We start from the raw sequence: 16,390 nt of genomic DNA on the forward strand, positions 1-16,390 counted from the left end.
ATTTCCGGTAATGCAGTGGCTGTTTCTCGCTAACCTTAAACGCTTTTCTTGCCTAGCTTTCCAAACGATGTGACCACTGCCTTTCGCGCCCACCGGAGGCGCTCTAACTGGCACGAACGCATGTTTGTTGCTAGAGAGCAAGCGGCGGTTGAAGACGAGCACTATGGGAATTGTAGTTTTAGCGACGTTTTAGCAACCGGCTAACTACCAACTTGTCAACGGCTGGCTGTTCCTCACTACTGTCGCCTACAACTTCAGAATGCAGAACGGGCTGTGTATAGATGGCGGAGAGCAATGACTGAGGAGTTTGATGAAGATGTGGTATTTGAGGTTTGTATTACAGCCGCTGTTTTTTTTTTATTGAAACTTACGGATGCTTTGTCATACCTTTCGAGTTCTGAGGTAAATGTAGACGCTGGGTTCCCGATTCATTAACGGCAGCTTAGCTCTATGGCTCACACACTCACACAGATAGCTAGCTAAACAAGCTAGTAGGCATGCGAGCTTCACATAAGCAGCCGTTTACCCTGTTGCCATGCATTGGCAATCCAAAACAAATCCACATATTTGGCTGGCTGCTAACTGTGTTTCTGCCAAGGAGCTTTGGTGGTCATGAGAGGGAGCTGAGCTGTGCGAGTGTGCGCATTGTTGTTGGTGTTTCATCATTAGCTAGCTACTAGATTAGGAGAGAGGTGGGGTGGGGATGACCAGATCCAATGCGTCGGTTCTGGAGAAAAAAAAAAAAAATCCTTGACACACACGTAGCTACGTCTGGATGGTGACAACATGAGCTAATGCGACTTCGTGTGACAATGCATGTGAGTAGCATTTAATTGTTATGCTGCTATCTAGGAATATAGCCTATTATGATGGGTTATTTACATTAAACTGAGATGCAGCTGTGCAGAGGCACCAAAACACAGCAAATATGCTAAGTAATGTTTTCCCAGCAGCTGGGGGAGAACTGGGTCAGACATCTTTTGGACATATTCTGGCATGGGGTGTTTTTCCTCCTCTCTGCTTATTTCATGGCTGATTTGATTCTGAGCTTTCTTTGTTTAGGGTAAGAAACATCATCGCCTGTGTTTATCCCTCTGAGTAGATAGGATTATTACATGATGACTTGTGCTTAGATTTAGTCCAGTTTCCATGGTGCAATGAGAGGCTCCAAAGACAGTCCTGGCATCTGTATGAGTGATTTACAGATTCACATGTGAAGGCACTTTGCTTTACAACATTCCTCCGAGAACAGAAAAGTAAGCTGCAAGGAAGAGATATGGGGGGATGTGGGTGAGGGAGGTGCCTCAACTTCAGCTGATGAATCCTGAGGGAAGGTAGACTGGCTTGACGAATCAGTTCCCTCGCTTATCAGAGTCAGGACACCTTTGGATTCACTCTGGGGAAAAGCTAGAGCAGAATAAGCTCAACCCACATCAGACTGATGACTACATTTTCTCCCCCTATCCTTCCATCTGGCACTATTGAATGTCTTGCTCTCCCCCCCTTTCATCCATCATTCCTCAACAACTGCTCAATCTGTCTCTCTCTCTCTTTGCAGAACTCCCCTCTTTTCCAGTACCTGCATGATCTAGGGCACACAGACTTTGAGGCATGTCCAACAGCGTCACAGGACGACGAATATGGTGGACAAGAGGGAGACCTCACCACTCCTGACGAAGATCCACGGAAAACTTCAGTGAGTTCCTCCCATCCTTGACACGAATATCACACATGCCTGTCCATTTTAATTTCCTCAACTGATCAACCAGTTTAACTAATCAATCTAATTTTGTCTCTCGTATCCCGACTTTAACTTTTATTTGCGGCCAGGTGAAATCCAAATCAAAGATATGCTTAAACATAAAACCTGGTGCACATTCAGCCATCCTCATCCGCCCAATCATGAAATGATTAAAACAAAAACCAGAAGGATCTCATCTTAAAATCAAGTGCTGATAAAAGAGTAACATGGTGTTCAGATTGTTTAGAAATGTACCTGTCCTGTCATTTTCTGGAGACATGGTTATTATTTTGACCAATGACAAATAGCTGTAATTATTTATTTATTATTTATCTGACTTGGCCAGTGCACATGACTGTAAACGTGCCAAAAGGGCTATTTTTCATCCATAGTCCCTGGAAAATTGTTACATAGTCACCCTGAAATAGATCATAAATTTACTGTAAACCAATTACAAATTACAAAAATGTCAGACAATTTCCTAGAGCCCAAGGTTACATTTCCAAATAGCTTGTTTTGGCCAACCAACAGTTCAAAATCCATATATATATATGTGTGTGTGTGTGTGTGTGTGTGTGTGTGTGTGTGTGTGTGTGTGTGTGTGTGTGTGTGTGTGTGTGTGTGTGTGTGTGTGTGTGTGTGTGTGTGTGTGTGTGTGTGAGTGTATGATGCAACCTTTGAGTTTTTTTAACAATTAGGTTATTAGTCGATTAATCTTTTAATTTTGATAATCTGTTAATCATTTAAACTGTTTTTTTTTTTTGTAATGCAAAAATGCAGAATATTATAAAATAGGTTTTCTCTGTTTGATTTCATTGTGATCATAATGATCTTCGTTTGTGGACGGTCAGTCGGCCAAAACGCGACATTAAATGATGCAACAAGGGAGTTTTACTATTTTCTGATTTTTTTTTTTTTTAATAGACCAAACAATTAATAAAGAAAATGGTCTGCAGATGAATCAATAATTAAAATAAGGATTATTTGCATCTTTAGATGAATCAAGACCCCATCAGGTCAAAATCAGTCGACTATATGTGACTGATAGGGGCTAGGCCTAAGTTACTCCATCACTATTCACTATAACATAACAGTCTGCATCCCTGACCCGGGGCGGTGTGTGTCTGTCTACGTGTGTTTGTCACAGAAAGTAATTCATTTGACTATTGACTCCAAACAGTGACCCGTATTGGCAAACAATCAACCACAGACCGTTATGTGCACTGGTTTTCTTTGCTTCGCTTTAATCAGACAAAGCATGGCAACCAGGGCTTCCTACACACAGATGCAGGTATTTTGCATTGCATGTTCTTTAATCTTTAATCGCACACAACGGCAGATTCCTTTTCTGCATCTCTCTCCTGCTGTTGTCCAGATTTTTAGAAGAGATAGTCTAAATGTGATTACTTACCTTAATTACCATGACGTAATTCCTGAACGTCCTCTTTCAAATTGTTTGCGTTTTGTTGATATTTACATATGTATGCGTGTTTTTGGATCTGTGTGCACTTCACCTCCGCAATCAGAGGAACATGTGAACTTTGAATTGCACTTGCTTTAATCTAACCGTCGATGACTGTCGTTTGAGTAGACATGTGATTCACACAGACTTGTCCTGGGAAGCTTGCGGATCAGATGACTCGGCCTCTCCTCGTTCTCCCCCTCTTCTTTTTCGACGGGAAACAGTTTTGTGTTTGTTTCGTTCAGGAACTTTCCGTACGTGTCACGCTTCCTCTCTGGTACGCTGTTATTCTAAGGAGTTAAGGAGGATGAGGGATTCGGATGAGAGGGGTCGTTCCTGCATGGCCAGTTTCCTGGAGCTCAGATAAAGTCGGAGCCGAGGCAAAAACACCTCGTTCACATAGACGGACCACAGTTTATCTTTTTACATTACCAGTTAAAGGTCTTACTAAACACAGCTCACATACACATTTGTGGTATGTACTGTATATGTGAATGTCCATGACCTGAAATGTCGTGTCAATTCATTTGTAAGTTGAAGCAGGATTGGCCCAAAACTTTTTCAAGTGGGATCATAATCGCAAAGGCTGCTGGTTCAAATCTATTATGGAAGTAAAAAAAAAAAAAACAATACAGCAAATATTCACATTTGAGATGTGGAACCAGTTAGTTTTGGGCATGTTTACTTGGAAAAAAGACTTAGCTAGTTAGTTGCTGATTCACAACAGCAAAGTCTTCACATTGCTTGTTTTGTCTGACCAAAACCCAATACAGTTCACAATGATATAAACCAGAAAGAAATTCTCATATTTGAGAAGCTGGAAACAGAGGAATTATTTGGTTGATAGGTGAAACCACAGCTTGATGTTTTTACGGTTTTTGATTGGATTAAAGAAGATATAATGTGTTTGTTAGCAAGCTTTAGAGGTGCTGGTAGGATTCTGTTTGGACAGAGCTAGGCTAGCTGTTTCCCCCTGTTTCCAGTCTTTGTGCTAAGCTAATCATCTCCTGCCTCTGTACTGAATGGACAGATTTGAGAGTGGAATCAATCTTCTTTTCTAATGCGCAGCAATTATTTTATTTTTATTTTTTTTCAAAAATGTTGAACTATTCGCTCAAAGCACTACATGCTATACACATAGATTTGTTAACAAATGCAGCTGTGTGTGTGTGTGTGTGTGTGTGTGTGTGTGTGTGTGTGTGTGTGTGTGTGTGTGTGTGTGTGTGTGTGTGTGTGTGTCCGTTCACTCACGTAGTAGCGATCAGTCCAGTGTCTGGAAGCTGGAGTGTTTTCTGTATGACACTAGGAGAATACTGATGAGCAGGAACTGACTGTGTCAGGATATTGTACAGTAGTGAGAGTGCAGGCATCTGTGAGTTAAGCTGTACATGGTTTACATCATCTCTGTGGTAGGATTAGCCAGTTTGATATTCCAGTGAAGACGGAACAGGGGCTGTGGCCTACTTGGAGGCTGATGACTGTTGTTGTTGTGTGAATGCCCAGTCCTGAAACTCAGTCTCAAATAAGTAATCAATACTACTGCGGCCATTGGAATAACAACACTTGTGCTTCACCCCACAGAAAAGGGGTCAGCTCACAGGCTGCCCAGTCTGAATCAATAACCAGCTGGAGCGCACACACACACTCCCCAGGATGTTATGATGCTGGTTTCTACAGGATTCTCCTGTTGTCCTCAGGTCAAATTTGACCCATTTTCAAAAAGTTTCTATATCAGAAATTTGGGTTTCTTTCAACCGAATTGTCCAAAAGAATAACGTGGATGGTTCCCTACAACGCTCATCACAAGTAAAATAAATGATCAGTTCACTACTTTCATTGAATTTGGGTGTTTTATTCAAGATTATAGCATTTGAAGAAGAAGAAAAATGGATAAAAGAATGTTGAAAAAAATGCTAACATTTTTGGAAATGGCTCCAAAAACATGGTGCAAAAAAAAGAAGAAAAAACATCCAAAAAAAGCGCAGAAACAAATGGCAAAAGTGTGAGAAAAAAAAAATGAAGTTTTGATTTCAAATCTCGACCCAGAAAAACTAAAAGTTGCTTGGTCGACGGGAAGACAACACAAGGGTTAAAAGAACTTGAGAATGAGTCCCAACACTCTAAGCACATTAGTTAGAATAATAGATCCTATTCACGATTAGGCATTACACAGTTTAGGATTATTTGTAGGCTATTTAGCACTTGCAAGAAAAACTTGCAACAACTTGCACATTTTGAACCACCTGAGGTTTGTTCTGCATTGAAATGTCAACGCACTTTAAAACGTCGGGCACTATGTCACTCTGGTTGTGATTGGATGTCTCCGACTGTTTACCGTGCGAGTCCACGGTGCAGAGACTCCTTAGAAGCAAGAAATAAAACAGAAGTATGTGTGTGTTTCTGTGTAGTGTGTTTAGTGTCTCCACTGAAAGGCGTACAAACTTGTTTCTTTTTCTAGAACCAAAGCAATCCTTCCTTTCCATCTGTCAACCGTGTAATTTCAGAGAATAAAAGCTTTAGTTTTTATTGATGCCGAAAATGTAAACATGTAGTTATAACACCGAAATGGAAATTCAACAAATTGATGTGGTTTTTGTGCCACAGCAGAGCTATATAAGACCCGGGAGTGAGTGTTTTTACAAACGCACATTGCAGTTATTGTTGTCGCCTCAAAAGAGTTTGTCTCCTGGGATACTCCTTTTGACCGAGTGTGTGTGTGTGTGTGTGTGTGTGTGTGTGTGTGTGTGTGTGTGTGTGTGTGTGTGTGTGTGTGTGTGTGTGTGTGTGTGTGTGTGTGTGTGTGTGTGTGTGTGTGTGTGTGTGTGTGTGTGTGTGTGTGTGTGTGTGTGTTTTTGAGTGCACACAGTTGGTATTTATTAAATGTGTGATTCCTGGGAAATAAAGCCAAGCTAAGGAAGCACACCAAAATGACATTTGGTATTTTAATCTGGAATATATTTCACTTATCCATTGTGGGCATAAAATAATGGAAAGCCCTGAATAAAACTGGAACGGAGTCGTTACTTAATTAACTGATTTATAACCTTTTCCCTGTCTGTGATTTGCAGGGAGGACGCTTCTGGAGACTGGCTGAAGCGTTGTGGAGATGGAGCCCGATTCACCAGGCGGCTGCATCTCGTAAGATGGGCCAGCAGCTGGTAGGTAGAATGGGAAAGGGAAAGGAATGCTGGCACTGAAACCAGCAACTTCACTCTGTTTTACGTTTAAAGGCATCTCTTTGTTTTCTGTGCACTTTTTCTTTAACGTGTTTCTCTTTCTCTTGTAGGACTGTGTCTTCGGCCAGTACTCCGTGAAGTGCATTCTGGACCAGGACGTGCTGCTGCAGGAGGATGTGGAGCTGATCGAGCTGTTAGACCCGAGTCTGCTCACCCTCGGCTCGTCCGTCTCTGGCTCATCCAGCCGAGCGAGCACACTGCCCAGACCAAGCCTCATAGCCAGGCCCTCCCTATGGTACATTGTTAGGAAACAAATACATAGAGACACCACAGTGGATGGGCAAAGCAAGAGAATATAGTGGATTCCAATACAACCCCAGCACAAACCGAAACTATGGCCTCTAAAACAACAGTAAAAGTAAACGTTCAGTAAACTATCATAGTTTTTGGAAGGAAAGTCTCTTAAAGATTATGTATTGCACAGATAACGTTTTGGATTGTGTGATATTGTGGAGTGTTCCTCTTAGACCATCCCATCTATATTTGATTTGATTTGATTTGATTAGGATCCCCATTAGCTGGTGCAGAACATCAGCTACTCTTCCTGGGGTCCATATCCTGGGTATATAACTTTTGACTTTGACTTTATTAATTAGACTTTTGACTTTGACTTTATTAATTAGTGTAAGCACTGAAGTTTTCAACAAAGACCTGCAAAAAGAGCACCTTCTGACAAGACAGGAAAGTGAAATTTGACAAAACACAGATGCAAAAGACTAGTATTTGTATCTACAGCATTATTAATATAACAAAATAAAATATTTTCATTTAATGACGTTTGAAATGAATGGCAGAATTTTTATCAATTCAATATATGTATTTATTACAGCCTTGGTATTCTCTGGATGCTACAACGCTAACTTTTTTTTAAGAAACTTAAAAAAAAAAGTAATTGCTAATTAATTGATTCTAATGGTGTCTTATTAAAGGGACACTCCAGGAATTTAGTATTGCACTTTCATCTAGACTGTGAAATGAACAGTTAATGGTTGCACTAATCACAACTCCCTCCTGTTGTCCTCACTCAGGGACGTGGCGGGGCTGGTCGGCCTGGCTGCGGTGCTGCTGGGTCTCTGCTCTGAGGGCCTGTGGTCGCTGGCGGCAGCGCCGTGGGGCCTGGCACTGCTGGGCTGGCTTGGACTGAGGGGAGTCATGCTGTGGAGAATGGGCCGCATGCAGAGAGCCGTCCACACACGGGCCACGCAGCTCCAGACCCTGGTCCACAACAGCAAGACTCTGACCGGGCTGTCTCGTAAAGCCCTGCGCCTGGTGCAGGAGACGGAGGTCATCTCCAGAGGGTTCACCCTGTAAGTGTGCTTGTTTTATTTTTACCTACATGCATATCACCCAATCTCAGAATGTTCATGTGCATTTCCTGTCATGTCTCCTACTGTCGCTGCTTGGTTCAAGCCTCCTCAGTTGATTCACTCTTTTTTTTTTTTTTGGTGGTGTCTTAGTTAAGTTACCTCCTCTCAGGTAGTGTGTCTGTAGGTGTTTTATTATTTATGTCAGCTCTTGTTTTAGACACAATTTGTCTCTGTCTGTGTGTATAGCTTTAGCATTGTCTATAAAAGCACATACTTTAATCACTTAAGTAAGTTAAATGAGTAGTTTTGCTCTCTTCGTCGAGAGTTAGATGAGAAGATCAATACCACTTTCATGTTTGTACGGGAAATATGAAGCCATAGCCAGCAGCCAATTAGCTTAGCTTAGCTTAGCATAAAGACAGGAAATGGGAAAACCACTAGCCTGGATCCGAAAGTCCTACCAGAATTTACACTTTAGTGTTTGTACGAACTAAACAAACAAGCTATAGGATGTTAATTATTGAGCTTTGGAAGGTGCTGGTAGGTGGATTTTGTTACATTTGGACAGATCCATTCTAGCTGTCTGACCCTGTTTCCAGTCTTTAGCTTAGCTTAGCTAACCAGCTGCAGCTGTAGCTCCATATTTACCACACAGACATGAGTGCCTACGATTTTGTCATGTAACTCCTGCTAAGAAAGTGATTTAAGCATATTATACAGCACAGGCCAAAAGTTTGGACACACTTTCTCATTCAATGCGTTTTCTTTTTTCTTTTCATGACTATTTACATTGTAGATTCTCACTGAAGGCATCAAAACTATGAATGAACACATATGGAATTACGTACTTAACAAAAAAGTGTGAAATAACTGAAAACAAGTCTTATATTTTAGATTCTTCAAAGTAGCCACCCTTTGCTTTTTTATTAATAAGGGAATAAATTCCACAAATTAACCCTGACAAGTCACACCTGTGAAGTGAAAACCATTTCCGGTGACTACCTCATGAAGCTCATTGAGAGAACACCAAGGGTTTGCAGCACTATCAAAAAAAAGCAAAGGGTGACTACTTTGAAGAATCTAAAATATAAGACATGTTTTCAGTTATTTCACACTTTTTTGTTAAGTACATAATTCCATATGTGTTCATTCATAGTTTTGATGCCTTCAGTGAGAATCTACAATGTAAATAGTCATGAAAATAAAGGAAACGCATTGAATGAGAAGGTGTGTCCAAACTTTTGGCCTGTACTGTATTTCCTAAAATGTCGAACTATTCCTTTAATAGCATGTCATGTTGTCTTGTTCGTCACAAATGCATTGTGTTAGCGCTCATTGTCTGAGTTTGTTGGTTAGTTTCGTGTGTCGTCTTTAGTGATGTTCAGTGTTGCGTGTGCCCCCCTGCCTCTTTGGGACGTCTCCACAGTTGTATCACATTTCACTTGTCAAGTTTGCTCGACAGGGTGAGTGCGGCCAACTCCTTTAGCAGGGCGGGGCCGGGGGCGGTGCCACGAGGCCAGCAGCTGATGGGACTGAGGAAGGCCCTGTACCGGGCGCTCCGGACGGCCTTCAGAGCGTCTCGTAGAGCCACCTGTCACATGCTCAAGGCATATCCTTTACCTTGAGATAAAGACTAAATAACTCAAAATAGTGTCTTCTTATTTTGGAACTCCTTTCTAGTGGCACATCGGGTAATTAGCCTGGATTTGGCATTATAAGTATAAAGCAGACTGCATAAATTCATACCCTTTTGCGTCAAAGACTTGTACTTGTTTTTATAAACTTTCAGATGCACACATCTCTAGAGTGTGGAGGGAAAATGGTTGGAAATCCTAGACCTCTTTTGATCTCATTCAGTTGTTGACGATTTGTAGACTTTTATAGGCCTTAACATGCTATTTGAAATATGACCCTGTATAAATCTAGAATTATGTGAGGTAATCTTTTTATGAGACACAACACATTTTTTTTTCAAAGAAGTGTGATGTGTCCTTAACCCCCTCCCCCCCAACGTTCCCTCTGAACTCTGAGATCGATAATGTGACCAACTATGTGTCTGCGGTGCCTCTGAAGGAGCTGGGACTCGGCCTGGGGATTGAGCACCTGGGTGACGAGCAGGCTCAGGAGCTGACCGATGACTACAGCCTGCCTGCCCTGAAGGTAAGGCCTTGCAGACGGAGTGGCTAGCTGATTCCCCCTCTTTCCAGGCTCAACTAAAGGCCCTGACACACCAATTGGGTTGGTGTGTCTTGTCAGATTTTTTCAAATGGAGGAGCTGTCTGTCTGTCATGTCTGGCCGATTTAACTTGTTGAATCGGCCAGTGGGCAGTGGGACTCAATGACCAATCTGATTGGTGGAGTGCTAGCCCTTGACTAGCGAATCAGTGCACGAGAAAGCCGGAGCTGACAGCGCCAGTATCTTCTTAATACTAGCCAATGTTATTTTCTTCCGTTCAGCGAGTAATGACAACAACGATCCATCTTGACTACTATCAACACTCTCCGATGAAATCAATGACTGACGACCGCGTGCTCTGTGTTTACGAGGTCTAGAGAGATGTTCGTTTTCATTTTTTGGGTGACAATACAGATTAGCGCCGCCTGCTGTTGTGGAGACGTATTGCGTCTCGTGGACGCGCAGAACGTACGCTCAAGTCCGAGGCACTTTTTCGACCAACTCGGGGAGACGGGAGCAAAATTATCAGTCCGACTGCCTTTTCTGCCAACGGTCGGCCGTCGGGTTGGTGCGTCAGAGCCTTAAGCTTACCGGCTGCTGGCGGAAGCCTCGACTTACCGCACACACATTAAAGTGGTAATGATCTTCTCAGCAAGCTCTCAACAAGAACTGGAAGAAGCTTAATCTTAATCTACTTTATCCACTTCTCTGCTGTCTATCCTGTAAGATGAGTATCTTGCAAACACTTACAGTTTTGTCACATGGCCTATTGAGTGTATTCATGAACTGATCTCATTTTGGCTCTTGAATTGATAGGACTGAAACAAGCAACAATTGACAGCTGAAACAGCCAAAGAAAGGCATGGTACTGGTTCTGTGATGAAGGGCTTATATGCATACATGTTGTTCAGCAAATGTTTGTTGTTTTGTCCTGTAGATGCTGTTCCAGCTGTGGGTGGGACAAAGCTCTGAATGTTTCCGTCGACTGGCTCTTCTCCTGTCACACCGAAGAATAGAGGAGCCAGAAGAGGGCGTACTCAACGAAGACACCTCCCCACCCCCTCCCCCGCTGCACCGCTCCATCGCCGCTGTGACCGAGCCCCTCCATCACGCTCTGGGCAGCTGCCTCTGCGAAGTGCAGCGCAGCTACGACTTCCACCGACACTTTGAGACCCATCTGAGGACGACGGGCTCTGACAGGACGGGGAGAGCAAGGGAGAAATGCCGGGAGCTCAACACCCTGCACACCTCCATCCGAAGCCTGCAGCTGCACCTCAAGGCCCTGCTCAGCGAGTGAGGCGCGCACACACACACACACACACACACACACACACACACACACACACACACACACACACTCACACTTACACTCACTCTCACAATCCTGACTGCCCTCATTCTACACTTCCCATAAGAGCAGATGAGACTTTAATGATCAGTGAGGGGAAACTGGGTCATTCCACCAGCAAAGCAGTATTAGTACAAAGTAAAGAAATAAATAAGGGTATAGAAGGTAGGATTGTAGGGATGTACTAGAAATATATTAAAAGTAAGAAATGTGAATTACACCATTTCAGGTAGTGCTACGTAGTATTAAAAAATTTAATTATTTACAGTTTAATTTGTCAAAAAACATAAAATTTCTGCAATATACTATTATAGTACAGAAACTACAGAAAATTATTTAGAATTTAAAAGCCATGAGTCACAAATAAAAGACACAAAATGAATGAAAGGGCAAATATGAATTTTCAAACTACAAAACCTAGCGACTAAATAGAAAACTATTTGTACTTTTAATAAAGTAGACAGCTAGCCGTTATCCCTCAATGATTTCCTTTATTAAATTCATAACACTCAATCACAATCGTAGTTTGTCAGTGACAACTTACATTTTCACGCTCTCTTCCCCCATTTATGTTTGGATGTCATGTTTGTGAAACGTAACATTTCGACAGAAAATGCATGTATCTGTGTAAACCTAACTTAAAGCAGCTGAGTCTAGCTTGAGTTTCTTCTGCACTTTCTGTTTCATTTCTTGGCAAAACATATAGCGTAAAGGTCGCCTAAATTGTCAATGTCAACATTCCTCCTCCTCCTCCTCCTCCTCCTCCTCCTCTGTTTTTGATATCGTCAGGATGATCATCCTGGAGGACGACCTGGAGAAACTGATGGTGTCCAAGGAACTGACGGAGTTGACGTTTGAGGGCTACCAGGCCCTCAGTGACCGGCTGCACCAGCTGCAGCCTCACATGCAGGCCAGCACCGGCTGCTGGGAGGACACCATCTGCCAGGTGGAGCGCATGCTGAGACGGGCCAACGCCTGTCCAGGTGAGCTTGTTCCAACGCAAACCCTCTCGTGGCTGTTCGTTAAATATAACGCTACGGCCGACAGCCAATACATAACAGTGACCTCACCGTTAGAAGTATATTAGTTTCCATATTTCCACAGGGCCTATTTTTGGCGCAGGCTTCCTCCTTCCTTTACCATGACTCAAGACTATTGACAGCGCTGGTTGGAAGTGGCTCCTTCACAATGTAGAACAAGAAACAGACCAGGCAGAGCACGGCAGCCAGTTTGCAATAACGCACACCATCTCTTGCAGGTTATGCTGAGGGTCTGGAGCAGTGTGGTACCCCTGTAACCGAGATTCCTGCTCCTCCTCCATCCTACCCGTTGATCCTGGACAGAGACCCTGTGCCAGAAGAGCTGGTAAGATGAAATGTCCACCTGACATCTTGCATTGTGTGCCTCCTATTTACACCAAGATTTCCTCTCCACAGTCAAGATTTATGTCCCTAGTATGTGGCCTTTTAAAACTGCCATGAAACTTTCTCCACCCTGATCTGTTTCCCTGTTGTCGACCTCCCCCATGCCGTTTCATCGGACCAGGAGTGGGAGGCCTACGTGTCCGACTCGGACTCTGACGGCGAAGGCAGAGGGTCTTGGTCTGACATCTTGTCACCGGAGGAACGGGAGCGGCAGCGCCGGGAGAGGGAGGAGTCCCGTCGCGTCCTGTCAGAGCTCAAAGCTGTGCTGGGCTTCCGTGCGTCAGAGGGGGAGAGGATGAAGAGGAAGCAGCTGCTTTTCAACGACCAAGGTCTGCACTGACCCATGTCACCTCTCTCCTGTGATCATTTATAGATGTTTGACTGGTGGTGGATTTTGCTGGTATTGTTAATATTCTTGGACTGAGCCTGTGACTGACTTGCCCATGTCAGATTTGTAAAACAAGGTTAAAACTGGAAATCAATATACGAGTTTGACCCTAAGTGATATATGTCCTCTTCTTTCGTGCAGCTGCTGTGACACCTTCAGCTCACGGCGAGAGTTCAGATCTTGCCACAAAGCCATCAGACGCTCCGACCTCCCTGGGATCTATAGAAAGTGGCGACGAAGAAGGAAACCACTTTTCAGAGTGCTCTGTAGGAAACAAAGGGGAGGAAGGGGAAGGAAAAGATGGCAGGGTGAGGCCTGACCCCTCCGCAGAGCCAGTGACGGAGTTCAGCTGTGGCTTGGAGGAGAAGGAAGGGGATTTGGGAGGAACTTCGGTGTGTACCAGAGGAGGAGGAGGAGCGTCTGAGCTACACCAATACGACGGTGTCCTGGAGGAGGGCCAGAACGGTCTGGACTGCTTCCTGAAGCCCAAAGTCCCTGCTGTCACCGTGATGGACAGACTGACGGAGCTCCACGGCCCAGAGGCTCTCAGCTTCAGCTCCGCCCTCGCCGCTCAGGTGGCGGCACGCTCGCACTCGCTCATCGCCATGGAGGAGCAGACGTTCGGTGATGATGATGATGAGGAGGATGAAGAGGAGAGCGACAGTCAAACCCTTGAGAAGGACTTAAATTAAAACCCCCCGCTGCTTTAACCTAGCACTGAGCAGAGACTGTATTTATGTCTGATTGTCTGGTTGTCTTTTATCGATGGGTCTGTGTTACATCTTAACCGTTTCTTGTGTGGAGGCATTTCAAATTTTCGCCACTCTCTCTATACCCATCCGTCCATTTTACTGTACATTACCCACAATTCTTACTGCTCTTTTGCTGTTAAAACTCAGGTACCAGAACCACTAAAACATGACCTTTATAGTGTTAAGATCGGAAGACCAAAATGTCTGCAGTTACCTGGTAACATCAACACAGTGTATATTGTTCACAGTCATACAGTGTGTCTGGAAACGAAGATTGTAGGAAACGTTGGCTCCATACATAAAAAAGAAGTGTTTTTTTTTGTTCTTTTGAGAGAAAAAGATTGGATTTAATTGCAGTTTTTTAAAACACTCCAATCTGAGTTACTTTTAGGAAGTTGTGCGCTGGGGGAGTTGAAAGGTTAAGAGCAATATTCTGAGATACAATGGTACTTCTCTGTGTTCAGACAGAAGGCGAAGTTAGATGCAAACAGCTGTCTGCCTGATTTTAAAAACGTTTCATCTCATGCGACAAATTTCAAGCTTACGTGTATCTCGGAACTTTATGAAACGTCCAGAAATAAAAGGAAAGAGAGTATGCCACAATGTAAAAATACTCTGTTACAAGTAACAGTCTTGCATTCAGAATTCAACTGAACCTAAATATTGTCAACAAAATGTAGTAAGGTGTAAAAATTAAAGTACTCGTAAAGCATAATAGACCATTTCAGAGTATTTATAAAACAAAGTTAAGATATTTTTATTTTTTAGGATTTCCGGTGCTCAAATTTGTACTTAGGTACAATACTTGGGTAAATGTTGTTTCCACTACTGCAGTTAGTATATTGAATGTTTCAGGTAAAAAATAAAAAATACAGTCCAGAAGTCAAGTTCATGCGAATGACGCAAGGGGAAAATATGCTTCACTTTCTATCCGAACACACCTGAAGAAGAAGGTTGAACTCGGCTGACTGAGTCAGACAGTTATATGCACACACAATGTGTGAGAGGGAGCTCTGCAAGAAGAGGCAGTAGAATGCGATCTTTACTATCAGCGCTTTATTTTTGTCTGGCCCTTTCTGCGATCCATCTCCCTACTTACTGTCAGACTGGACACGATGGTGGTCGGACACATAGCAGACGTTCACAATCCTATTTCGAATGCAACACTATTGTATCTAAGAACAGTTCATGAAGACTGAAACAGTCCCATTTTTCAGCATCTGTGTTTACAGGGGCACACTGGGAGGAAAGATCAGAAAGACTTGTTTATGACTCTACACTTTATGGACTGAACTGTGTGCTGCTGTGAGGTTTTTTAAATCAAATAGCTGTACGGGTATAGTAATAAAGGTTGATTTTCTCTAATGTGAGGGCAATCTATAACTATGTTTCTTATTAAGTTGCCATAAAAGTCTGACAGCCCTGGTGTATGTCCCACCCAGTTCATCTTCCCAGTCTTTCTTGTCACCATGTCTGCCTTGTCCTGACCCTTCCTACACCCTCTCTCTGGGTGAGGTCTACACCCCTGCATTTTCCAACTTGAAATAAAATACCATTCTGGAAGTGTTCAATGTATCCTGAAGTCTTTTGTGGCGCTCATGTTTCAGAGGCTCTCACGGTAGGGGTAGAGAAACAGGTTTGGTGAGTTACTTGATATGTTTAGTGGGATTTTGCATTTGTCTCACCCACAACAGCTGGTGCTCCACTTTAAAGCCATTCCTGCCTTTGGAGAGTTACATACAGACCTGGTGAAGTGGACTAAAGACTTAACGTATAAGTGCCCCTGTCTTGGGATTTAATACACTTAAAAGGGGAAACCCCATATTTCAGTAACTCTACCTCTGACATTTTAGTTTGCCATTAAACACATCAAATGGACAAGGATTTGACTCCAACCAAAGCAACAAATACTGAAACTGTCTTCTAAATATAAAGCGCCACACAATTTTCTTAGTGACATCATTTTGATTAGATTGCTAACTGTTACAGGTTTGCCCCCTAGTGGTCAATTCTGTGACTGACACGTTATTCTGGTAATAATGCAGGATATTTATGCATATAGTTTTGTTTGTAACTTAAAACCATAAATGTTTTTAAAAAACTGTTTTTAGTGTTTAGTTTGATTGTTTTTGCTCACAGATCACACCTTTAATTTGTTTGTTTTTTTTAGCCTAGTAAATGTTACCCTTTTTATTTTTTACATGATATTGATCATATTTTAATCAGTGCAGTTTATCAGTTTCCTCTCCTAGCCCCCCTAAAAAAAATTAAAAATACGAAAAACACACCACCTGTACCAGAAATTGACTCTCTTAAGATGTTGTTTTATTTTAACAAAACAGCACTTAGATAATTAAAGCAGAATGAAAAAGACAACACAAACTTTGACACAGAATCTTCTTTTTGATGCAGTTTTGCATATTAAAACATATATTTAATGTGTGCACAACATTTAATTGTTAAACAATTAGTGAAACCAGACAATTATATAGCATTAGATGCTCAAGGTGCCTGAAGGCTCACTGCATTATAACACAAAAGCCTTAATAATTACAG

The 16,390-nt window shown here is 42.6% G+C and overlaps 1 protein-coding gene across 3 annotated transcripts; it reads left to right on the plus strand.

The window, feature by feature from the left end:
- The first annotated feature begins 165 nt into the window (after nt 1-165).
- On the plus strand, nt 166-15,199 carry vezt (vezatin, adherens junctions transmembrane protein). 3 transcript variants are annotated; one of them, XM_039791418.1, is made up of 12 exons: nt 166-330; nt 1,559-1,696; nt 6,272-6,361; nt 6,490-6,674; nt 7,468-7,746; nt 9,197-9,355; nt 9,759-9,906; nt 10,860-11,215; nt 12,060-12,253; nt 12,529-12,635; nt 12,816-13,023; nt 13,224-15,199. In XM_039791418.1, exons 1-12 carry the CDS (start codon nt 295-297, stop codon nt 13,772-13,774), a joined length of 2,451 nt encoding a protein of 816 aa, XP_039647352.1. In that variant the 5' UTR covers nt 166-294; the 3' UTR covers nt 13,775-15,199. The 3 variants fall into 3 exon arrangements, with proteins under 3 accessions (XP_039647352.1, XP_039647353.1, XP_039647354.1); XM_039791419.1 differs by having other exon boundaries at nt 9,209-9,355; XM_039791420.1 differs by lacking the exon at nt 166-330 and adding an exon at nt 663-818.
- The last annotated feature ends 1,191 nt before the right edge of the window (nt 15,200-16,390 follow it).

Source organism: Perca fluviatilis, chromosome 23 (assembly GCF_010015445.1).
Source record: "Perca fluviatilis chromosome 23, GENO_Pfluv_1.0, whole genome shotgun sequence".
Taxonomy (NCBI): domain Eukaryota; kingdom Metazoa; phylum Chordata; class Actinopteri; order Perciformes; family Percidae; genus Perca; species Perca fluviatilis.

Excerpts from the sequence above, each read along its gene's own strand:
- vezt (XM_039791418.1), top strand. The coding sequence starts at position 295 with ATGACTGAGGAGTTTGATGAAGATGTGGTATTTGAG. Across the intron at positions 11,216-12,059 it reads CTCAAGGCCCTGCTCAGCGA|GATGATCATCCTGGAGGACG; the intron begins GTGAGGCGCGCA and ends TGATATCGTCAG. Across the intron at positions 12,636-12,815 it reads ACCCTGTGCCAGAAGAGCTG|GAGTGGGAGGCCTACGTGTC; the intron begins GTAAGATGAAAT and ends TCATCGGACCAG.